This window comes from Apteryx rowi, unplaced genomic scaffold (genome assembly GCF_003343035.1).
Source record: "Apteryx rowi isolate R43461 unplaced genomic scaffold, aptRow1 scaffold_63, whole genome shotgun sequence".
Lineage (NCBI taxonomy): Eukaryota > Metazoa > Chordata > Aves > Apterygiformes > Apterygidae > Apteryx > Apteryx rowi.
In genome coordinates this window covers 589,946-615,499 of record NW_020450905.1, presented here as the reverse complement: position 1 = coordinate 615,499, position 25,554 = coordinate 589,946, and the positions used below count along the sequence as shown (strand labels likewise).

General features: G+C 36.6%; 1 protein-coding gene across 1 annotated transcript in view; it reads right to left on the bottom strand.

Moving 5' to 3' along the window:
• Positions 1-25,554, bottom strand: part of CCSER1 (coiled-coil serine rich protein 1) — a 647,497-nt gene that overhangs the window by 245,406 nt on the left and 376,537 nt on the right. The window contains exon 8 of the mRNA XM_026084203.1: positions 21,522-21,599. Within this exon, the coding sequence (XP_025939988.1) occupies positions 21,522-21,599 (78 nt within the window). The remainder of the gene's footprint in view (positions 1-21,521; positions 21,600-25,554) is intronic.

The window sequence follows — 25,554 nt, the reverse complement described above, 5'->3', positions numbered from 1 at the left end:
CACAGATGTCAGTGCTGTTTGACTTTAGAAACCAGTTACATTATTTTGAAGGTGCTGTTCAAGATGTTTTTGCACGCTTTGTTGAAATGAGACCATAGATCTTAAATACACTTTTAGTGCAACCTTTGAGCCCATTGGTTGAAGTGTATTAGGCTGCTCAGGAATTAATTGTTTTCCAGAAGCAAGAAAATCACAGTAACATCGTAACCTACTGAAGTTAATGCTTGTTAGGGCAAGTAACTTAACCCTTTTAAAAATGTAGCATTATTGCAATATACAGAAGTTGGTACTGCGAAAATTTTACCCAATTATTACAGTACCATTAGAGTTTCTATGGCATTCTACATGAGTTGGGTTCCATTTCTGTTTACAGCCAGCGATGGAGTTATAATCCTTGCCTAGGTACTGTGAGTGAACACCATGTAATTACAGATTGCTTCACCAAATTTTTCTAACGATAATACAAATATTTATAACAAAATAACAATAAATAACAACAGTAAAAYATCAACAAACAATTTAGGCTACAAAGAGAAAAGTCTTCAAGCATGGCATCAGTCAACCTGCAAAAGCTGAAGTTGCTATTGGCCAATTCCTACCTTAGCAAATGTAGCTTCCTTTGAAACTAAGAGAGTGTTAGTATATCTATCCAACAGCAGCGTATTGCTTCTTATAACTGCATATAATTTGATCAATTATTTCAGAAATATTGCACTGAATTTATAACATTTATAACATTCATAACAGACAGGTAGCTTTTACATATTGTTATATTTATATTAGCTATATACTACTTTTTACCTAGGAAAATAACAGTCAACTAAGTGGTGATTAAATAAGATAAAACAGATACAAACAGATACAAGAAGATACAATGACAGATCTTGGCTCCCTTGTATTTTTAAACCAATCCAGGAAATAGTTTATATCTAAGATTGAGACTCTGAGCCACCCTACAGATGAAGTATTTTCTCTCCCAAAACTTGTCTCAACTCTATAAAGATCTGCAGAGTAATTTTAAAGGGTCCTTTCAAAAGGAACCTGATGGGGGAAAGGTGGGGAAAGAAAGAGGAGGATTGTTTGTTTTAATTGGGACTGCAGCAATCCAAAATAATATAAATTTATGTCAAAGAGTTAAGAAATTATAAGCAGGCAGAGAATTACTGCAATTCCATGATGATTTTTAATTTAGATTACTTTTTCAACACAGGCATAAAACCTGTTTTGTGGTAACTAGTATACAAGTTCAGTATTATAAAACATGTTAGTAAAAAATAAGCAATTCTTTTTTTCCAATTGGAAGTTCTATTCTGCACCCAGAAGTTGTACCTCTTGACTTCACTGGTACCTGCATGTAAGACAGACAAACTGCGACTCCAGGTTATTGGTTCTGCACTTTCAGTCCTTGCCAAGGGAATTAGTAGCTTACTTGACACACAGTCCATAGAGCATCTTTTAAATCTATGCAGCAAAGTGATCTGTGTTACTGTGTTAGTGGCAGAATAATCTAGGAGAAGGAGACCAAAATCCTCAAAAGGGATACATTTCAAGGAAAGATTTAAAACAAAGAGGGAAAACTGACAGAAGCTGCAAATGGGGAAACTCTGCACAGAAGAAGAGGTAAATGGAAGCAAAGTGCTGGCAAGGAAAAAGCTAGGAAGTAAAAATATATTTATACATATATTTGTGTTTTTTTATATATGCATAAATATATAGCAAGAAACAGCAGAGACCAGGGGAGTACAGAATTGTGACGGGCCAGTGGGGCAAGTCACAGAACCACAGAACAGTTGAGGTCAAAGGCATCTTTGGAGATCCATCTAGTCCTGCTCAAGCAGGGTGACCTAGAACAGGTTGTCCAGAAGTCTGCAGGAACAGGAAAGGGAAGACATTGAAAGATTTCAAAGAGAATTTCAAGTAAAGATAGAATAAGCACGGGGAAACTAATATTTCACTAAAGATATTACAGTGTCTTCATCCCCAACCACAGACAACAGACCTTTTTCAGGAATAAACTTATTTGTTAACCTGTAAGAACAAAGCTAGACTTTACTCTTGGAGATGTGCAAAAATGAATGATTTTCATGTACTGTGGGAGGTTTCCCCACTTTTTGAAGTTTGATTTGAAAAATCATCTCTTAGACACATGGACTGTGGAGTAAATCTATGCAAGTACTGGGTACAAAATAACATGTTTTACTGTTGTGGGTATATTTAATAAGTTTAGTCAATGTTTTTTAGCCAATAAATTTAAAAATAAAATTGGCAAGAGCAAAATAAAACCCAGGTACAAAAAAGAAGGGCAGAATAGCTTTTGTGTTCCAAAGACTCACCATAATGCTTCAGGATCATTCAATATAACATACTGGAATCCCCAAATGAACATGGAAGTTGAAGCAGGGTGTCCGCACTTCCTTATCCTCAGTCAAAATAGAACTCCCTCTGGCTATACATATTGAGCTCTATGCTGTAAGTACTTCTACAGAAGTTTTCTTTTAGTCTAATGACTAAAAAAAATCTGAAGCAGCATGCATCCCCCAGGCAAGAATCCTCTAGATGACAGAATATTTTGGTGCTTTCTTTACCTTCAAATATTGGCCTTTAAAAAGCTTGTGTGAAAAGGGTTTTATTCCCTGTTGTGCAAAATCTTCAATGGGTATGCTTTCCCAGGTTTATTGAATACCATCTTTATTTGGTCCTGCAATAATCTAGTCAAATTAATTCATGAACATGCTGAGCATTTTACAAGCACATGGCCTCAAGTCTCCAAGCATGTCTTTTATGCTCATGCAGAAATACTGGTACTAATCATAAATTAAATTAAATTTATCAAGAATAAAGCAGAGCATTACATTCACTACTTACAACTAAAGGGCTATGGGAAGCGATGGTAGAAACAACACAGGACAGAAATGAAGTGGAAATGAGCGGAGCAAAAAGAGAATGGCCCAATACTGTCTAAACATTAAAACCTCCTATATTTTCTATAAAGGTAAGCAACTCACCTAGAGTTTTAAAACTAAATTTTCTTAAGAATGTAATGTGTAATTGTGTGAATAACAAGCCTTATGAGGTCTGAATTAAAGTGTACAGACTAGTATTATGAAAGAGGAACACACCATGTCACTACTCTCCCCATACTCTTTAATTTATGGTCATAGGATATTCCACTAATGCATGGCATATCACATACACAAAAAGCATTTTGTGCATTTAGTCAGAACAGTGGCAAGGCCCACTGAAATTTCACTAAACTATGAAATATAAGGTACTACAAAGCATTAATGCAAAGTGAGTCTTCTGGCAGCCTAAAAATCAGATACCCGAACAAAAAGTATCTGAATTGAACTGCTCATCAGCATGGTCAAATGAAAATAACTATTCTCTATACAGTCCAAGCTCTATGATGACAACATACAGTATAGCTTTACAAAATTACAGAACAGTTGAGGTTTGAAGTGATCTCTGGATATCATCTAGCCCAATCACAGAATGGTTGAGGTTGGAAGGGACCTCTGGAGATCATCTAGCCCAGCACCCCCTGCTCAAGCAGGGTCACCTAGAGCACATTGCACAGGATCGCATCCAGGTGGGTTTTGAATATCTCCAGAGAAGGAGACTCCACAACCTCTCTGGGCAACCTCTTCCAGTGCTCTGTCACCCTCACAGTGAAGAAGTTTTTCCTCATGTTCAGATGGAAGTGTCTGTGTTTCAGTTTGTGCCCGTTGCCTCGCGTCCTGTCGCTGGGCACCACTGAAAAGAGTCTGGTCCCATCCTCTCGACACCCTCCCTTCACATACTTGTACACATTGATAAGATCTCCTCTCAGCCTTCTCTTCTCCAAGCTAAACAGGCCCAGCTCTCTCAGCCTTTCCTCATAAGAGAGATGCTCCAGTCCCCTAATCATCTTTGTAGCCCTTCGCTGGACTTGCTCCASTAGTGCCACATCCCTCTTGTACCGGGCAGCTGCTCAAGAAGGGTCACCTTGTGCACATTGCCCAAGACCCTGTCCAGATGGCTTTTGAGTACTGCCAAGGTTGGAGACTCTACAACCTCTCTGGGCAAATTGTCTTCACCTTTGCCTTGCTTCAATCAAGCAGCATACTTTGAATATATAAACATGTAAGCATTTACTCCTGAGGAGAAAGGAAAAACATTGCACCTGATCCTCTCATTGACTGTAAGGAAGGACCAGAGTTCAGCAATCTTGACAGTCCAATATTAAACCTGATCTTCAGGTGTGGGATTCAATCAGAACCAAAAGGGCTGAAGTTAGAAGCCAGCTCCCAGAAAACAGGCTTCTTTTTTGGGTGAGGTTCTCTCATTTGCCTTTTTAATCACATTGACAGAATGCAGTTGGTGAACTCAGACTTGCTACAAACTGGACACCAGATGTATCCAAGCTAAATTCAAACTGGTCCACTGTGATCAGACAGCCAAGGACCAAGTTTCAGAGAGAAAAGACTTAGAACAAGCCATTAGATTTGGAGATACAGTAGACGACCTACCTGCTACTAGGCTGATGGCATTTTCACTTCAGACAGATGTGAGATGGAGTCGTTGATCTTTCACAGAAGACAGAAGTTTACTTTGTTTTGAAGCTGTTACCTGAAAACATCTAAAGTGTAACACCTGCTGAGATCACATTTGTGATGGGTTTTGTTGTCTTTTTATCATCTCCTTTTTAAATTTTTTAATCTGGATTTTAAGAAGAAGGAATGAGCATCCAAGATTGTGTGTTCAAGAAAACCAAAGGGTGGGGAATCAAATTTTACAGGAATTTCTTACTTAACACAGGATGGATGAAACCAATACAATTTTATAGACATCTAACAAGATATTTAAAATTGCTTTAATATCCACAGAACCAAATATGGCATTATTTTATTTTTACATATGTTGACCACAGCAGCTAGCATTCTTAAATATAGGAAAACTACCACTTTTTACTCCCTGGCAATCATTCTGTATGGGTAGCTTGCCTTAAATGCCTTTTATCTCATCCTTCCCCCCTAAAAATAAGAAAAAAGATTGGAAGGAAAAAAAAACCCAGAAGTTAAAAGAAGTGTGACTTTCTGGTTTGTGTTATTGTCAAAGTTTTAGGAGCATGTTTTATGGGTGATAAAAATGATGTTTTATAGAAAAGAAAGAAAGAAGAGAATGAGCCAAAAGGGACTGTAATGTGGAGAGAGAATAAAAACAATACAGCTAGATAAAAGGAAATGAGCAAAGGAGCAACAGCAGGGGAAAATAATGAGCCAGAACAAAAGCCCCACCACTAACAGAGTTCAAAATATTCCCAACAGCAAGAGAAATTTGCAGACATGGCAACAAGAGACTCAAGTCTGAAAGAAAGGCAGAGAAAAACCTGTTTATGAAAAAAAAAAACAAAAACACAGTATTTATGGAATTTAATACAATATACCAATCAATTTTTATCCCACCAGCTATCAAATAAAATTCCAGTTCTTGTGTAAATCATGAAGGTTAATTGTTTTGAGGTTTATGAAGGTTAATTGTTCATCTGACACACCTGATACAATGTCCAGCTATCTCACTTGTAGTAACAAAACTTCTCTTCACCTGAGGCAACACTGGAAGTTCTGCCAAGAGAGTCTCTCTCAATCCAAAGATGAGTTCATAGCAATCACCAAAACCCCCACGCAGTAATCAGTGTATCTAGATATTTTGGAACAGTACTCTCACCAAGGTCACTTTGTACCAAAATTATGTTTCATTAGTTCCTGAGCTTAGATATGTTAGCAAATTCAAACATCTAATCAACCATTTTAGAATTCTCATTCCTCACATTTACATTATCAGATCAGTAACTCTAGGAGAGCATTCTGTTTTCCTGAAGTGAGAAACAATTACAAGATTATTAACATTCACCCCATTCAGGTCAACTCTGGGATCACTCTTTGAATTTTATTCCTTCCTTCTTTTTTTATGTTGGAAGAAGTTCTTGTTTGCTCCAACTGTGCTTCAGTTGTTACTTGTTGGAACAAATATAAAACAAAAAATGGAAAGTTATCATTCTTTTCCAGATCCCAAATTATTGCGATTAGTTCTTTATCAACTGACCAAGAGAGCCTTTGGCCATAGCAATAGCCACACACCAGTCTGCTCAGAGACCTTTATACTCACTGAAGAGGCATAATTAACCCCTCAGTTTCAGATCTCAATTGAAAAGCAGGAAAGGCAAAAGACTATCTCATAGCCCTGCCCTAAGCTCACTCATATGCTCTCCACATCTTCAGAGAGTCCCATAAACAATGCTATCTGTGGTTTCAGCACATCTTATATTTGGCAGTGCAATTCAGGGATCTTTTCCTGTATAAGCAATGCACTTGCTTCTGTCCAGTTACCAGGATAATGAGAAATTCCTGGATTGATTCTGCTCTGTATATGCATGAAACAGCCTCTCGTAGGCAACTAATCTGTTAGGTACTGGTTCTCTAGTAAGCACCCTCTAGCTTCAGGGTTCGATAAGCCTTCAAAAAAATCCTTGCAACAGCAGGAATAAGGAACCATAAATAGCAGTGCTGAGATTGCAAAGAGCAAATATGGGACAAAATCAACTGTTCATCATCACTCTCAGGATTTTTACTCACGTTCTGCAACTACCCGAGTTTTTTTCAAGGTACCCAGATGTTTGTAAAGTACACAGAATCTTAAAAGGTGACTTTCAGATAGGGTCCATTTTCATGTTGAACTTGTCCTTGTCTAAAGCTCCACTCTAACCAAGGAAACTGATCTTTATTCACTTTGTCCTTCTTTGTTTTTGTAATATTTGAAAATTTACAGTTTCTTAGGGGCTCTCTTTGCAGACTTAATCCACACCTGACAAGATTCCTCTAACAGATTTGTCCCTACATTGGTCTTTTCTCCATTCGCTTAACAGACTGGAATAAGAAACATACATAGACACACAAATGTATATATATGCACATGCACGCTTTTTAATGCTTGTATACTGGGAAGTTCAAGTCCCTGGTGTGTGCATTAAAAGTTGTTTCATATACTTAAGGTATGGAGATCCTACTGCCACTGGATGATTCTCATCTACTCCTCTCATGCAGTTGTGCATTGCTCCTGTTCTTAGCTTGAAAACTTAGTATTACATACGCCAGTGATGGCTTTCACATTTTTCCCCAAATATTAGATAGCATGTATGCACCATTACACAATATAAATCACCTCTTTCTATTTTAGTATCAAATACAAAGCTATCAATTTCATCAGGATTGTTAACATTAACAGCGCCACTAAGTTTTTCCCCCGAATGTTTTCAGATGAATACAAATATCCTGAAGCAATGGAGCTGGTACGGAATATAAAGTTATAACACAGCATCTAACTCATGCACTGTTTCAACTTTGACATCATTTAATATGTGCACACCCACAAACACACACCCCTACTTCTGCAGGGTATTTTGCAGTACACTTGCTAGTAACCAAAAAGAACTTTTTTCATTTTATTGCTGGCATTCATGTAATTTCTCTTTTCAATTTATTGCTTTTTTCTGAACTACAGAAGAAATGTATTACTGTTTCCCAAATCTCATTTGTAAAACTTTCCCTCCATGCTACTTCTTGCTGTTTTATCATTAATGTTAATATTCTGTCGACTCAGAAATTTCCATTACTAAAAATGAATAAATGAATACTAAAACAGCACTGTACTGAAATGAATGCAGGGTACACAGCCTAGATGCAGTACTCACCACATTTTTATTGAGAAAGTCCTAGTAACAGGCCAAGGATAGAAATGGTATTTTCTGTTCCTATTTCTGGTATAATATAGGTCATATACTGTATGCTAACTTTATCTTCCTAAGCTCTTTCAGTTTCAAACTTTACGTAAAATTCTAAAACATACTGACAAATTTAAACTACAGTCTGAACTACTAAATCACATACACACACCTAAAAAAAAATACTGGTTAACACTGGATAAACTCATCTCTAGTAGCTAAGCCACAGATCTCCCAACCAGTTAAGAAAAACAACAAAATTCCTATCCCTTTCACCATGCACACAGTTCCTATGCCCCCAAATGCCTCATTGATTAAATTTCAAATTATTTTAGAGATCTTTCTAAACATTGCAAGCTATAAGAATCCTTTATTGGCCCAAACACATTGAGGTACAGTGAAATAATTTAGATGCTAATTTCTACACTATTTGGCATATTTCTCATATTGAAATTGTTTCAGAAGATTAAGTTTTTGATCAGAAGACTTTCCATCACAACCACCATCACTGCAACTCCCCTTTAGCCCTGCTGAACTATACAYATGGCCAGAAACACCACCAGTTCCACTGGTTCTGCAGAATCTTCCAAGAATATTCAATTTCAATATACAAGGCTAGAGACTAACTAATTTAAATATAATGGCTAATTATTACCCATAACCCAGCATCTCATGCACCCCTTTTTTTTCTTGTATTAGCTTAGTCAGAAGTTACTAACCTGCCCCAATATCACCAGGTTCTATCATTATCTACTATAATTCTCTAAATGAAATATAGTCAATAAAAGGAGCACATTTTATTCAGTTACATTTAGTTAAAATATGTTATCTCCAAGATCTCATGGTGACAGAGCTCAGAAGTGAAAAAAAGCAATAATGAGATGCTGAAACCCAGACACAGGCAGACTTTATCAGACAGCTCCTGTACTCCAGGCACAAGATCCTACCACATCATTATTTGAGAATCACTTATCGATTCTTTTGTTTTACTTACTTTTTTCCCCCCTGTGTTAGATACTTGTTTATAAAGTAGGTGTTACAGATCATATGTACATGTTTGAGAGTTTCAGAAATGGAAGGAAGGAGAAAGGGGAAACCATGGGAGACCTAAAAAAAAAGTTAAATTTAGGTAATTTGGCTGAGAGAACCGGGGTGCTAATTTACAGATGCTAACAGACTTTCCTAGTAGTTCCACACAGTGGTTTCAATACATCCTGAAATGGAAGTCTCTTAAAAATTGTCCAATACTGTACACATTGTAACAATCCATGGACATCAATCCCAGAAGTCACACCTCCACTTCTCACTACCATTCACAGCATTCCTCATTAGAGGGTGAAAAAAAGAGTTGTTAAAATGGTACTCTAAGCTATGGAAATTTTGGATAGAGATGGACCTGAACTGAATTCAAGATTCCAAATAATTTGTAAAGTCTAGATGCAGATAAATATTCTGGGTCTCTCTCCAATACTGTGAGAAATGAACTCACAGATTATTTCTAAATTTATATGAAAGTTTTCCAGCTTATTTTTATTTTTTAAAAATTGACACATGAAAAAAATCCCAGTTCCTTTCCAGCAGGATGCAATCTTCCTACTTCTGTATTCTACCCAGGTTTTTGAGACCTCTGTCTAACAGCTTATCACTCTTAAAATTATCTTCTTCCTTCCTAACATCTACCACAGAATATTTGTTCTAACTGTATCATTTTTGCACCTGCATTATTTTAAATCCAGTAACTCTATTTCCACTTGTTCCTTCTTGTGCTATATTAAAATAGCAGAACACTCACACATTTGGAAAACCTTGTTCATCTACTTAAAATCCCTGGAGAAGAGTGCAGAGAGCAGATTTCAGTTATTTGGTGTCTCTTGCAAAGAATCAAAAAGGAAAAAGAACAATTTGTCTTAGTTAAAATAACAAACATGAAACCGTCATTCAAAAACAAGCAGCTCCTGAATCTCCCACACTTGTTCTATGTCAGTGTTCAGCACGAAAACAACATGTTTTGGCACTACTATTTTGCCATTCCATCACAGTAAATACAGTGTTGCCATTGCTTGCAACAGGCCACAGGCTTGGGGGTAAGGTGACAACACGGGCCTTGATCTTTTTTTGTCTGGACTTGGCTTGGCTTGCCTGGAGCAATTATTTAATGACCGGGTGACTATTACCTGCTCCACATCAGTTGTTGGTTAGCTTTGTACGAGCGTGAGGTTTAACACCTACCCTTAGCTATGTGTTTGTAGATACCAATAAGAAGCACTTATTCTGCAAAGACTGAACTGACCTCCAAACAACATGCAGCGCAAAGGAGCAAAGGCATGGGGTGGGAGCAGGGGCCGTGGAAACAGAGGTGCTGGGTGACACCAGAGGCCCCCGGGCTCTAAACAGCTCAGCAATGGTCAATTACAGTCATCCTTTACCCCCGGGAGCTGGGGTAAAATCCGTTGTAAGGTTAACAGAGAACAAAAACGTCATGTAGACTTCCAGGCTACTGAAGAAAGAGCAAGGCAGACAGCAAACATGTTAGCAAACATGCAAATGAAAGCCAAGGTGGATCCCAGAATGAGGGGAAAGAAGTCACCGTCCTGAGCATCAGACTCCTGCCAGGACAGATGACGGATGCCAGACTTGCCATAACCTCCACCTCCCACCTTGATCTGAAGCCACTGACCTTCAGACCCACAGAAGCTGCTCAAGAGTGAGCATAACTCCAAAGAAAGGGATAGGTACTGGAAGGCTTGCGTACATTGCATTTCGACTGTTCGTTAGCATCACTGCAAACCCCCAAAATAATAATTCTTTGACGAGACTACTAAGACTTTAATTATACTAACAGTAACTTCTTCGCTTTGCACATGAAGTGTATTCCTTTGGCACACGAGAAGATTTTGTATGCAACAACATGGGGGGAATTCAACCAACGTATTCTATAATCTGGATGCAACAAATTACTGCAGTTTATCCATTGATGATTGTTGTCAATAATTCTTCTCATATGCAACTTGTTATAACTCTTCTTAAAATAGCTCTTTTCCTCACTACTCCTATATATTCAGAACTCATTTTTACAATTAAGAATTTTTATATTGCTTTACATTCTCATATTAGAATATTGTCCWGCCAACTATTTTTTGGTCATGATAAACAGAAAAAAATGAATTTTGGAAAAATCTGAATACTACTTCCACATTGACAGTTATTGCAAAGTGAGTGTAAAGAGAAAAATCAGCTTTGTACCAAATGAAGACAGATTCTGAAAAAAGTTCTCCACTTAAAACAATCTTATAGATCAAGTGACTTTCATGTGTTCTAAGCTTCAACAGATATTCTGAAAAAACAGATCAGTAGTCTTTTCACTGATCTACCTTAGATGAAAGGGTCTAATTGCATCTCCTTAGAGTCTGAATATTACTTGTCAATCATGATTTTCTTCCAGACTACAGAAATGCTATATGAGAAAAAACCCAAACTTAAGTAATTTCTTATAGGTTCATATGGTTACATAAAATTAGGGAAAACTAAAAGTAAATTAAAAAAAAAAATCACAAAAACCAAGGAAACAAAGTATCGGAAATACTGGGTAATCTCCTGGGAAAGTTAGAATCCCATCTGTAATGCTCCTTATCCCAAGTCTAAAGGTTGTGACTGAAATGACTACTACAAGTAACACCTCTACCAGCAGTTTTAGAAATACACTAGTATTTAAACAGACTAGCTGCTTAAGTATTTTGAGTATTCTTTCACAAAGACATAGGAAGAACAGATAAAAAGATTGTTCATTCAGGAAAAAGGACTGTAGTTAATCTTTTCATTTCTGAAATAATTTTTTTTTCCTTCTACTTTTCTCCTTTTACTGACTTACAAAATGGTTGTTTCACAACTCTCTCCATTCTCGAGATCTACTTSTTTAAGCAAAATACAGATCTCTGTGCCAAAGCACCACAATGAAAGATGCTTCTCCTCTTCCAGGTAACAATACCCTACACAGACTGAAAATATTAGCATAATAAAGATGGTGATGAAAAAGGAAAGCATGACAGATAGCAAGAAGCTGGTGTTTCTATGCTCGCCAGTTATTACAGGAAGGAACCTTGAGTACCGAGGAAGAAAAGGAAGAATGGCAACAGATGAAGCTCAGAAAGGAAGCTGATGTTCAGAAGGGGTAACATACACGTGATCATTTCAGCTCTTTCTTTACATTATGTATTTGTTACTTGTTTTTTCAGGATGTTTCAAATAAATATATTAAGATCTTTGCAACTATACATGCAAAGAAGTTTCAGCAAGCCAGACTGGAAGGGCCACGGAGAACGCTCAAGATGGCTAAGACAAATGAGGACAAAGCAAGATGACTGGTACATAGTAGAGCCATAGTCAGTGGGACAGAAATCGGCCAACATCATACAACAATAGCTGTGAAAAAAGTTCATTCCCTTCAAAGAGTTGCACAAATATTTATTTGGTTGATTTTATTATCCTTATACAGACCTGAACTGAGAACTGATAATACTTAATTTTTAAATGGGAAAGTGTTATGTCCTCTGTTTGAAATTCAAGCTCAACTTGAACAACTGTTTTCATTACATACAATGTGATCTGTACAAAACAGCACAGTAACAAGATTCAAGTATCACCTCCTGATCATAGAGACAGGTTAACACAAAAGGTTTCAGCATACTATTGGTACAAGCACCATATCTTACCTGGTAAAGATCAGTGGAGAATACTTTCTCAGGTGGATCAAAACAATCCAGGGTTAGAGAACATTGAAACAACTAATAGTGGTGATAGGGTTTGTGGTGAACTCTTAGTTTTATTTACAACTTCTTGCTTCATAAAGCCACAGTCTGGGAAAGATTTTTTTTTCTCCCCCCCCCCCTTTTTTTGACAAAGGCAGCTATCCACTCAAGTAGCAGAGTTACAGCTAGCAAATGTGGCCTTTAGTTTGCTCGCACATATTAGTGGTATCTTAGCAAAGCCCCTTAAGAAAATGAAGTACTCATGGAAAAAATAAAAATACAATAAAGCTATGATTCTAATGCATTCAGAAATCACAGTGTATATTGCAGGATCAGATCAAGCTGGATAAACTCTGACCATAAACTCTAGCATAAAAATTACAGATCTTTACAAACATAATACAAATATTCCCTAATACAGCATGGTATTAAAAGGAGTTGACCCTCTATTCACAAATAGTTCAAAGCTATTATCACTGGAAGACAGAAATCAAAGGTTTGCAAAACCATTTCCTTCTATTTAGAGGCCTTGAAGACATGTTTTCCAATCTGCGGGGGATAACGGTCACYGCAGTAAGATCTTATTTGTTGTGAATTAGCAATGGATGATTTCAGTGGGCTCAGTGACAAGAATAATTGAGTTCTATTTCAGATAACTTCATAGTAGCTTACTAATAATTTACTAATAGATGTATTTAACAATGAAAATACTACTGCAAAAAATTGATGTTTCGCTTTTGATAATACAACGTCTATGAAGTAGCAGAATTTCACCAGTAAAGGTAATTTGTGACTCATTTCATATTCAGCAGTATTTAATTACATCCATAAGTGCAGAATGTCCAGATGCTGTTTTTTAATTTAATAGTGATGGAACCAATGAGATGCTGATAGGTTTGTAACCTAAGCCTTCAGAACATGGTGAATTCCACAGGGCCTTGAAGAAAGAAAAAAAAAAGAAAAGAAAAGAAAAAAGAAATGAAATGAAATCTTAAAGATGCATGCCTTGATGGTAACACAAAATAAGTTAAACAAAAAAATTTCATTTCTGCGATAAGCATTCCATGCAGGCAGCATGTAAAAATAAAGCTGCTTTCAAACCAGCAATCGACATAACAAGAAATTAAGTGACAATACATATTAAAACAGAAATATGGCTCTTCAGAAGCTTGAACATTACACATTTCTAGTTAGAAAACAGGCATGTACAACAAGATGTCATGTCTGTACAGGAAGAAGGTCATCAGCATGAGCGAGATTATGCTAATGGAGAGAATCTACATGCAGCATGCACACAACATGAAAATATTTCCACAGAATGATTTAAATGTCCAAGTAGCTAATTCTTCATTAAAAAGCACCTCATTTTAAACATACTAACATGCAAACCCCAAATACACATATGCTTTAAGCTACATGACTTTATAATGCTATGGTTACCCACTTGATTTCTGAAGTTTGCTAGTTGATCTTTTTCCAAGTTGAGTCCAAGTTTTTCCAGTTTTTAAGAAAACATGCTCAAACCCTACCTTGAAACATTGCTATGTTTGAGAATTTCCATTCAGGTATTACTGAACATATCTTCTTAAGCTCATAACTCATTTACTTGTGWTAACCTATTAAAAGTTGAAATCAACTTTTCCCTGACAAACTATTATTTATAAAGGAACAAAATTCAAAGGTCTTCAATGCTGCTAGAGTTTTCCCAAACCATTCCCTGGCTTTGTAAGTATGACACAGCTAGTATTCAGCATAATACATAAACAAGAGTCAGTAAGGTATGATTCAGTGGGACTAGAACGTGTGTTCAATTTCAACAAAATAAAAAACAATGAAAGGTCCTGATGCCTGTACCCTACTTATTTCTATCCTTAGTGTAACAGGTTTGAATGTCAAAGTTCACATAGTAAAAATACGCTTTTAATTCTAGGGACAACTGTTCATTCAGTACTTAGAGACGTTATGGACAGCCTCATATAGATCCTGCACTTTATGGTAGAAACTGTATATCCAAATACAATACTGCAGTAACATTTTGTTAAGTCACGCTCACTTACAGATTAAAGGAAATTAAAAGGAAATAAAAAAAATAACTAAACAGATAGAGCTGCTTAAGTGAAAAGCTACCTGTAACTCATGGAGAACTACAAGGAGAAGACAGTGATGAAGTGGAAAAGGGGGAAAAAGCACTATCTTCAGAAAAAGGATTTATAGGACGAATAAGTAGCAATACCTAAACACACTCTTTTCCTCTTCCTCCTCTTCTCCCCAGCCCCATGAAATATAAGCAAAAGTTTTAGAGAAGTATTGATCAGACTGTCACCAAGTACCTCACCTTATATTTTATTGCACCTTAAAACAAGATAGCAAGAGCTATGAAGGTAGAAGGAACATACAACAGAAATGTAGAATAAGTGGGAAGAGGGAAAACTTACAAACCAAGAAAAACACTGCACATTTATTACACAGTGGATTACAAGAAAATAAAAATTTAAAAGATACAGACACAGCAGTGTAATATTAATTTCCAATCCACCAGGAAGCTGAGCTATTATACCACCAAGCCATGTATTGCTACAAATATTTAAACTATACCTTTATTTATACAAGCAACCAGAAGTTAACTTACATTCAACAAAGCAAAACAGAGTATCATTGATACTAACCGAGCACCACTACAGAAGGTGAGGTTGACTGTTCTTTCTTCCTAGAGCTGACAAAATGAAATGTATAATGCCTGGAGAAATTCAACCCCAGAATTCAACCGGTTAGTGGAAGTCTGGGTTTCCCACACTGCAAGCCCCAGCTTCTGTCCCAGCACCCAGTTGCTTTTGGGGTTCATTTGTTTTATACGCCAACCTCCATATCTTCCCGTATTTTACCACAGACGCCAAGCTCTCAGCACAGAGCAAGCATCCTCTGGCAGATTTAGTACTGAATAGTTGAACCATTTATCCCTCTAATGAGCAGTACTATTTCTAAAATTTATATAATGTTAATAGCTTAATGCCTAAACAGAATTCAAATAGCAAATGCCTATCGATTTGATGGTTAGGCTATATGCTTGGCAAGAGTTGGCAGGACACTATCGTAAAAGAAAAAAGTCTCAGCATAATCTTTTACTATGAATGGATGGAAGGTTTGAAAGAACTTGCACAAATAGAACAATCCAGAATAAACACAGGAAGTTTTTAAATGGTATCTCATAATGAAAATACAGAAACTAGGTATTAAGAAGAAAAAGTGATTGCTAGAAAAAGTTGTAAGGAATAAGAACACCAAGAAACAACCTGGATATCAAGATATGAATAGGTATACAGCAGTGCAAGCAAGGAAAAARTTTGAAATGGATGATTTGATTTTTAAAGGTACTTACTGTTTAAAGAATTTTACATTTAGAGAGGTGCATTAGGCATAATTTTGCATTATACCATTGTATAAGTTAGAAAACAATCTCAGAGAGAAAATAAGAAATAAAAGGAGAAAAGTAATGTAGTAAGATACARTAGTGGACGCACACAAGTTCCCTAGGCAAAAAGGCAGCAGAGGCAGAATGTATTTTCAATTTCAGCTGGCAACCCATTTCACATTGCAACCAACTATATGATACTGCGGATAGGTATCTATTTACATAGAGCTGGTAAAGTTCAAGTACTTTGTTACTCTAAAGTAGGCAGCACAGCCCAACCCAATCCCYCCCAGCATCCATAAAGCCACCCTGGCAGCCTGCTGGGAAGGAGAAGGAGCATTAACTGGTTGGGGAGGAGAGCAGGTCTGCCTGGTCATCCACCTCCAGGTCTTCCTCTCCCTCCTAGGAAAATACGGAGGCCGTGCAGAGAGCAGCGCCCAGGCTTTGAGAGGGAAATAGAGGCATGCTGCACAGTGTAATGTAGAGCAGGCTACAAGACAAATACGCTGAAAATGTTTCAGCATGGGAATCTACTGATTTTAATATTGCACGGTAGTACAGGCTAGTCCGCACTTACAATATTTGTGCATTACCTGGCACTGTTGTAAACATAATGCTAGAGATCATCAATCCAAGATGATTTTTGCTGGTAGATATGAAAACCAAATAGTAAGCAAATTGGAAGTAATAATAAGCAACTTTGTTGTCTGAGACTCTAGAAGCACAGGACAAAAAAATGCAAAATCCACTGAAGAGGAAAGGATTCTCATTTAATGGGGAATGAACTGAAGACCAGCCTGAAACCCATTAATATCAATTTTACTCTCAACATGAGAGATAAAGAACAAACAGAATAGCAATTCTGAGATGCCCAATCCGTAATATCAGCCTAAGGCAAATACAGAAAAGACATTGCGGAAATCATGCCAACTCCTCAAAAATTCTGCTCCAGGTAGAAAAAAATTAAGTACAAATGCCTTTCACCCAAACCCACTCAGTAGTCTGTTGACAAAGGAGTGCAGAGTCCGAAATCTTTTGTTAACAGAAATTGAGATTTGTACCGTGATTGTTTGACTCTGCTTTCAAGAAACATTTTAATGAAAACTTACTTGCAGCGTTACAAGCTGCAGAGCGCTTGTGTGATGCCTGCATGGTACTTAAGACTACTTATTTAGCTAGTGGCCATTACTGGAGTTGTACTCTAGTACATCACTTAACACAATCTTGTAATCAGCCACAAAGGTAGATGACTACATCTTTTCATCTTCCATTGTGTTTTAGTAACCCGACAGAAGAATTACTACTTGATCTCTCAATAAAATAGTCTGTGCAGACAAAGAAGAGCAGGTTAAATTGGTATTGATTATTTAAGACACATTCATCGTTTATCACTTAGCAGTCTGGCCCATCAATCTGTTACGCACATGGTTCTTTCTGCAAGACCGCATGTTTTGAATGATTCTCGGTAGAGATTCTGGAAAACAGAACAAACTTAGGACAATCAGAAGGTGGACATCCCTTGAGAGTCTGCAGCAGAAAGCAGTTAGCTTTCTGAAAAATCTGAATTATTTTCTAATGTCTTGTCCCTATACAGACTATAGCTGGCTTGATATTTTACTTTCCATTTAGTTAAGTAGCCAAGTGGTCATCTTAATCACTTGAGGCAACAATAGTATTTCTGACCATGGAAGACCCTTCTCCTGCTTATCAAAACTTATCTAAAACTTTTGTTTTAAATTCTGTAATTAACTATTTTATTAGATTGTTTTAATACAGAAAAGAGACTAAGATTGAGCTTTCTAGTTCAAATGATTCTTTATGATTAACACTATATTTTTATTATTTCCACTTCACAAGTGAGCTATTTGTACCAAATCTTGCTTCCATTTGCTTGGTTATATAGTACTGTAAAGCAATTTCAATCAGAAAATCTCAGAGTTCTGGGTGGGAGAAAACAAAGAAATATGTCAAAAACCTTATCCAAAGATTTATAGGTATTGTAGAAGATTCCACGATCCCAAACTTTGCTGATCAGTTTAATGGTCAGAACCCAACTCTAATTATGTCACGTCCAGTATCATGTCACATGCATGACAGACTGTATAATCAAAAATATGCTATAGTCACCTCCACTCTGGTATCCTCTCAAATACTTACCTACAACACTCAGTCAACACTGTCTATGCTTTTTCAGAGCAGCTCCACAGAGGGAAATAAATGTTTCTTCCCTTTGAAATATTGAAACTTTCTTCATTCTTCCCTCATTCCTTCCCAAAGACAGACTAACCTCTAGCCTTTTTTCACTGCTGTACACTTTATGGACAAAAGGATTCATTTCTTGTTTAAATCAAAGCAAGAACTTCCATTTATTTCTAATGACACAACTCCAAAGCTAAAGAAAAGTATCTCTTAATTACTAGGGAATCCAGAAGTCAAATAAGATAAGAGTATTTGCTTTCTTTTGGAGACTAACCTGTCTCAATCTCAGACTCTGTCATCCCTTCCTTCCTGCCTGAGGACATTCATTGCTGAAAACAAAACTGCAGCACAGACTATTATACATCCTCTGTTCTCTTGTGTTTAAATTTACATATTCTGGATTACATTTGGCAACATAAAATATTGACATTAATTCAAGGTAAGTGCATTGGAGGAAGGGTTAAAGCCAATTACATATGTTGAAGACAGCAAAAGAAAAGAAAAATGAAATAACTTCATCAGGCATCATAATACACTGGAAAGATAGGTAGTCACTTTTTCAGTTGATTTTCATTAAAACACTCTCTCATTGAAACCAAAAGCAGGACTACTCCAAAATCTCAGCAAGGACTTTGAAAAAGTTACAGGATTTTTAATGGAACTATTAAGCTTATACACTGAAACAAAAATAGGAAAGAATATAAGAAACTTTTCACAGAAACACTAATTCAAGGATTTCAGTAATACTCTGTTCTGAAGCACGTTCTGTTTGTACAACATAGGTGAAATAATGCACATTATTGATAAAGTTCTTACCTGATCATAGATAGCTTTTAAAGTTCCATTAAATAGCAATAAAACAGGTGACCTTTTTGCTTTCTGGAATTATAGTAACAAATCTGTAGTGATGACGGAATGAATTTAAGTTTTCTGCCTACCTGTTAAACTAGATAGCTTAACTATTCAGCGTATAGTATTCCCCAAAAGTGAGAATAATGGGGTGAGGATTACATTTTGCATTCTCTGACCTGTTTTACATTTGACTATTTCATCTAATTTCATATTAGCACAATATCCTTGTATTTATATGAATATGCACCTAAACAAATTCTATATACATTAATTTACAGACACCACTTACCAGAGATATAATTTGCTCTTTAAAACCTCATAAAAAAGCAAAGAATACAAATACAACTTGTCTTCAGTGCAAACACAACTGAAGCCATTATTAACTGTAATATCCATTCTTTGAAGACAAGTTCCAAAGTCTAATCAATAAAAGTATAAAACATTTAATATTATGAAAAATGTTAACACACTATTTATTTGCACATTCTTCTTCATTCTAGCATGACTTGAGCTCCCTTATGAAGATCACAGTAAGCAGCATGTGTTATTCCTGTAGAGTCCTGTTCAACTTTCTCCATAATCTATTCCCTGTAATATGATTTTCACAGGCATTCTGTACAAGACAAATCAATACAGGTGGATATGCTGTTCCATATAAAAACATTCCTCATTTGCTTTTGCTGAGGTATCGCACTACCCTATTTAAGAAAACCCCTGATTCCAACCCTGACACAATAGGTAGGTAGGTAAAGGCCTTGAAAAATGTGTTGTGCCACTACTGTTGAAGAGACTTCTACTTTTTTTTTTTTAAATGTATATATTTGGCCCCAAGTCAGAAAACTGTACCGGGGGAGGCAGGGTGTTCTTCTTTCTGATTTTACTGCAGGAACAGCAATCATCTAGTTCACTGACAAAAAACTCCCCCCACTCAAAAGGGGCAAAGACTCGGGGGGGGGCAGAAATTATTTACCAGCATGGATCACTGCAGCATGAGACATTTCATGTGTGTGTGTGGGAGGAGGGGGCAGGGGGCAAAAACCAAAACACAAATCACATTAGTTAAAAAACAAGTAAACAAAAAAACCCCTCACAGCCAAAAAGTAAACACTCCTACAAATTGCTTATTCACATTTTTGGTGGAACATCCAAGATGCTCAGTAAAATACCTTTCAAGAACTAATTCTTCCCAGCAGAAAGAGGTATAGCATAACAACATACAAAAATGTTTTAAAGTATTACTGAATATTCTGGGCTTTCCACCATCAACGAACACGTCTCACGTTTTCAGCACATCGAAAAGACACTGCTGTCATTTCACAAAGACACAGCAGAACATAGAGGCTCATACTGTGCAAGCCATGAACAAGAATGAATCAGTGCAGACAGATGCCCCGAGTAAAATATTGGCACATTTACCCTAAATGAAAAACACTCAAAAGATAAAATACTAAATGTGTGGACTTGAACAAAACCCCAAGTATTAAGAGTAATACACATAAAAGTAATATATTTTTGTTCAAAGTATTTAGCTCTACAGAGTTAGTCTTTCTTTTAAGCCAGGCATGCTAAGAGGAAAATCAAGTGTAACTGACTTCAAGAACTTTTCTGATTAAGAATGTGAAACTTTTATTTTCCTGTCTTTAGAAGGATACCTGAAGACTCAGAAGACAGATCTTTAACACCTAGTTCTACAAAACATGTTGAAAGGTTTGTTTCAAAACTTGTGTTTAGCACCAATTGATTTACCATTCTTTTTACAAATTTGAAGCAGCACATTGATATACATCACTGCAGAACTACAACYTTATTTTGCAGAACAGTCTTTGGTAACAAGTATTGTTGGATTCTGCTCAAGTGACAAAAAAATAGAAGAACCATGCTAAATATTCATCAATGGGGCATTCTTAATCAAAGATTATTCAAGAAGGATCACGTACACAAGCAAATCACTACATATATTCAACCAGTGTTTCATAGAAGGAATACTCTTATTAAAAAAAGATTTTCTATATTAGGGATTTTTCCTTAACTACATTCTTGCATGAAGATGCAAACTGTCAACTCACTTTCTAGCAGAAATTCTGACTGATGCTGCTCCAGAAACAAAATTAACATGACTTGACAAATTTGTACTTCCATTATTTTCCAGAATTCAAATATGATGTGGACAATATGTAGTGATTATAAACAACAACCTCATTGTATTGTTATTAACTGAATAAATTACTTCTGATACTAAAAAAAATTAGAATCCACTTATATGTATCCCCCACATGTATTTATGCTAATTCTCAGTATACTGGAGCTGTTGGTAAAACATGAAATTAATAGAGCATTAGCATGCTGGCAAGTAGTTGTAATTATCTTCTCATGTTGCAGAAGACATCTGAGAATCATTTAAGAGCAAACGATGAATGGTGTTCCACATAAATCCTCTTAAATCAATGCACAGAGACAACAGGCATAGAAGCAAATAGGCCGACAGACATCTGAAACCCATAAACATGATTTAAAAAAAAAAAACAAAAACACACCACTGCCCAACACAGCTACTTACATCATGGCCTACAAGTTCTGTCTGAGTGGATTTATCTGCTTGGGAAGCAAGAGCCTTCTGTAAACACTGGGCTTTTTCCTGTAAAACAAAGCAACATATCATAGGTGAGTCACATTTTTCCTCACATTTCCCTGCTATTATTTCCTTATATCAGCTGATCCTTCTCTTAAATCAAGAGTGAGCACAGAAAGCATGACTACGTGGGAGAACCGGGGCCACCCTGAGGATGCTACTGCAGTGCACAGGAACCTTCTTCCAGAGCAGACAGACGCCTCTACGCACAAACCGCGCTAGGAAGCGGCAGCAAATCTAAATATCCACACTGTTCTAACAGCAAAGACATCATTTTTAGAAACGTTAAGAAATGTGTAAACTCTACGGCAGATCAAAACATGGAGACAACATCGCTCTCGCTCAATGTAAACACGTTATGCAAAGCCCAAACATTTCCTGGCTAAGTACCCATTTCTACTCCCCCCTGCAGCCCCTCTCCACTCCAGCATTTTTTTGGAAGTCTTGCATGTAATCTCTGGGACAGACTCAAGCAAAGAAATCTGGCCATTTTGACACCATCATGCTTCACAGAAAGCTTTTGGAGGCTTCATTTAAAGTGTCAAAACTTATCATTTATTAGAAATACTGATCCTCATATCCAGCCTCAGCCTGTGTGTGTGTATGTACAAAAATGTGTGCGCGTGTATATACATATGTATGTATGTATGGGTTTTTTCCCCCCTGGAAAGAATATGATGGAACCACCATAACAATACAGGGTAAGGTGGGAAAACGCAAGCAGGAAGAGAAGGTTCCAGGAACAGAAAAGAATACTAAAAAAAAACTTCACTGCACTTAAATTAAGCATTCCTGTCTACCAATTCACACTTCTGTTTTTCAGCTATGTCCATATGAAATATTTAACTCGTCTCAGACTGAAATGCCACAGACCTATTAAAGTATGCTTTCATGTTACCAACAGCTATGTATTACAGTAAAACAGAATCTTTGTTAATTGAATTTCAGGTTAACTGAATCTCAAATTGAACGAATCTCAATTTTCATTGAAATAAACATACAGAAACTTGACTATTTTCAGCTGTTTGGGTTGTGATTTCCTTTATAAATATTTGTTCTATATATTTTTAAAATCAATGCCATTCATTTCAAGGGCTGAAATGCACAACTCTTAAAATAAATTTTCACCCAAAGCATGTACACAGCAGGAAGAAAACACCAACATGGTCCAGTCTGACAACACAGCTCTTAAACAAAAAAGCACACCCACCACTGACTGATCACTTCAGCGACATAGGACAACTTGCTCCCAAACTCACCGACATAACCAATTAGATAAAACTTGATTCAAAGCAAAGGTAACTTCCTTATTTCCAACAGAAAAGCTTCATCTTCTTCAAGGTTGGACTTAGTAGTACATTGCCCACAGCATTTTAACTTATTTGGTTTACATACCAGTCACTCGTTCAGTATTTACTTTCTTAAATATTTGGACAGTAATTTTTACTGCTAAAAAACTGCACAAGTTTTCCAGTTACAAACCCAGGCATTCACAGAGACTGAATATTCATTTAAATAACATGATGTTTGGACCAAAAAAGATATTAACTTGTATCTGATCAAATTTAACATCTGCATACTTTGTGTGGACCAACAAATACATATTTTTGAGTAACTGGGGGCGGGGGGGGGGGGAGAACAAGCGTAAAGAGATCAAAACCTTCCGTAAGACAACCTATTAGTCTGGGAAGTTAAGAAGGTTGGAATAATCAAAAAATACTTTTTCTGCCAGTAGCTCATTTAACTATGTCTATGCAGAGAGATCAATTTTCAACATAGTGATCCGAGTTCTGATTTCACATTAATTTAATTACCAGAAGTGGAAGTTAAAGACTTTCATGCTGACAATGAATAATACCTCCCCTATACTCTACAAAAAGAATACATTCAATTTTGTTGATGTGAAACAGCTTCATAATGCCACCTAATTCATTTCAAAAGTATTAAAGATAATAAAAATACAACATATGTCATCTTATTTCCAGTGATGCAGCAAAAGTCTGCAAAATGTTTAAAATTATAGAGCTAATATTTTTGCACGCAGTAATACGTCAAGCTCTAAGCTGTCTACAAAACAGCATCCCGCTGGAAGAGGCTACTTGCACTTAACAGTCATTCAACTTCATCTTCATCCTGTGTTTCATTAACTTACACTGCTTCATCTCTACAGAGATGAGATTCCTTGTTACAAGAACAAAATATTTATTCCACAAGATATGCCTTAGTTTATGAAATAGTTTTGGTAATATTAAAGGTATTAGATCCCTCAAAACACTATAAGGTGCTCTTTCTGATATAAAAGCTCTTCTTAAAGCAACAAATTGGTATTCTAAATATAATTTCATGCTGCATTGACTGTATCAGCAGACAGACTTTCTAACAGACTAAACTGATAAAATGCTGGAAAGAAAGAAAAACTTTTTACATTGCAATGCAAAGTTCACATTTATAAATTATTATATACTACACAAAGCAAATTAAATGCAAAACTTCAGTGTAACTATTTCTGTAAAACCGTAGCAGAACTTCACACAATAAATACATATTAATCCTCTTCCACACAGAAAGAGGTGTAAAATATTAACAGACACTTTATTTTATTGTATAAAAAAAATATCGTAAATATTTGACAATGTTCAATAAGTATCTACACCACTGGCTTCTTTTGGTCATGCATTTACTGCTCCCATCCATATGCAGGACAGGATTTCAAACAAAACCCAGCTCCCAGGCACAGCCGAACACCCTCTGCAGGCAGGCAATCTTCTCCAAAGAACAAAAATTGCTTACAGGAAACAACCTTCCCCTCCGCCCAAATATTTTCTTTTCAAAATCTCTTAATAAGAGTAATCACTTAAAAGATTTGGTGTCCAAAATACCCATTCATTTTGCTTTTGCAAGTGTGTTACCTATCACTGCTTGATATGGCCAAGATCCCCACAGTTACTCCGGTCTTCACCATTCGAAAGGTTACAACCCGGCAGCACTGCTGCAAGCGAAACGGCCTAGGGAACTGAGCGAGAGACAGGCTGTAAAGGAAGCTCATCCCTTTTGCTTAGCCAACTTGGGACGGATGAACAAACTTCTGGGTGCCCAGGTTCTGGAAAAGGGCTTTTGGAACCAAAACCTTGCCATTTTTCTCAGTTATAGCAAATCAGCCAAATAAAAGATTGTCTTTGCAAGCCAGGGGGCATGTTTTAATATTAATAACAAAAAAAATAAATTGCATGGCTATATTCTTTGTTGTGGTCTTCAATTGCCGTCCCAGCATTACTCCCAAAGACAGTTGCTTAGTATTATAGAGTAACATTTTAAAACAGTTCAAGCTCTGAAGCTTCCCTGAGACTTTCCTGCCGTCTTAGAGCACTACAGTATCTCCTCCTTTCAGATGCTTCCTAGTTGAATAATTAGTGATCATTTCCATAAGTGACCTAGTCTTCATACTGACTGTATATACTGAATCCTACCATCCTCCCTCCTATCTAGCAAAAAGCTTCAAAAACACATTTTCATAATTCTATATTGAAATGCAAGCATTTTGAAAAAGTTAAAACACAGTATAGGTGCTTCCTTGATCTCTTCATTTGTCTACTGAGGTACTTCATAGAATCACAGATGGTTAAGCAGTCAGGCCTCCTGCTTTTTGTCCTTTTCTGCATCTGAGAAAAGCCTGRCTCCATCTTTTCCATAAGATGGTAAGCAGGAGTAAGGGACTGCAGTTAGCTCCTTCCTAATCCTCCTCCTCAGGGCAAACAAACCAGTTCCCTTAGCCTCCTTGTACGTCATGTGCTCCAGCCCCCTGAACATCTTAGTGGTCTTTCAAAGGACCTCCTCTAAAGCCTAAAAAGAGACCAAATCATTTGTTTTTGAGATGAATTTTAAATTTTTAAGATCAGTCAAACAAACTACTCCTAGGTGACTTTTAAAATAGATCCTCAGCTAACATCTTTTCTTACTCTTC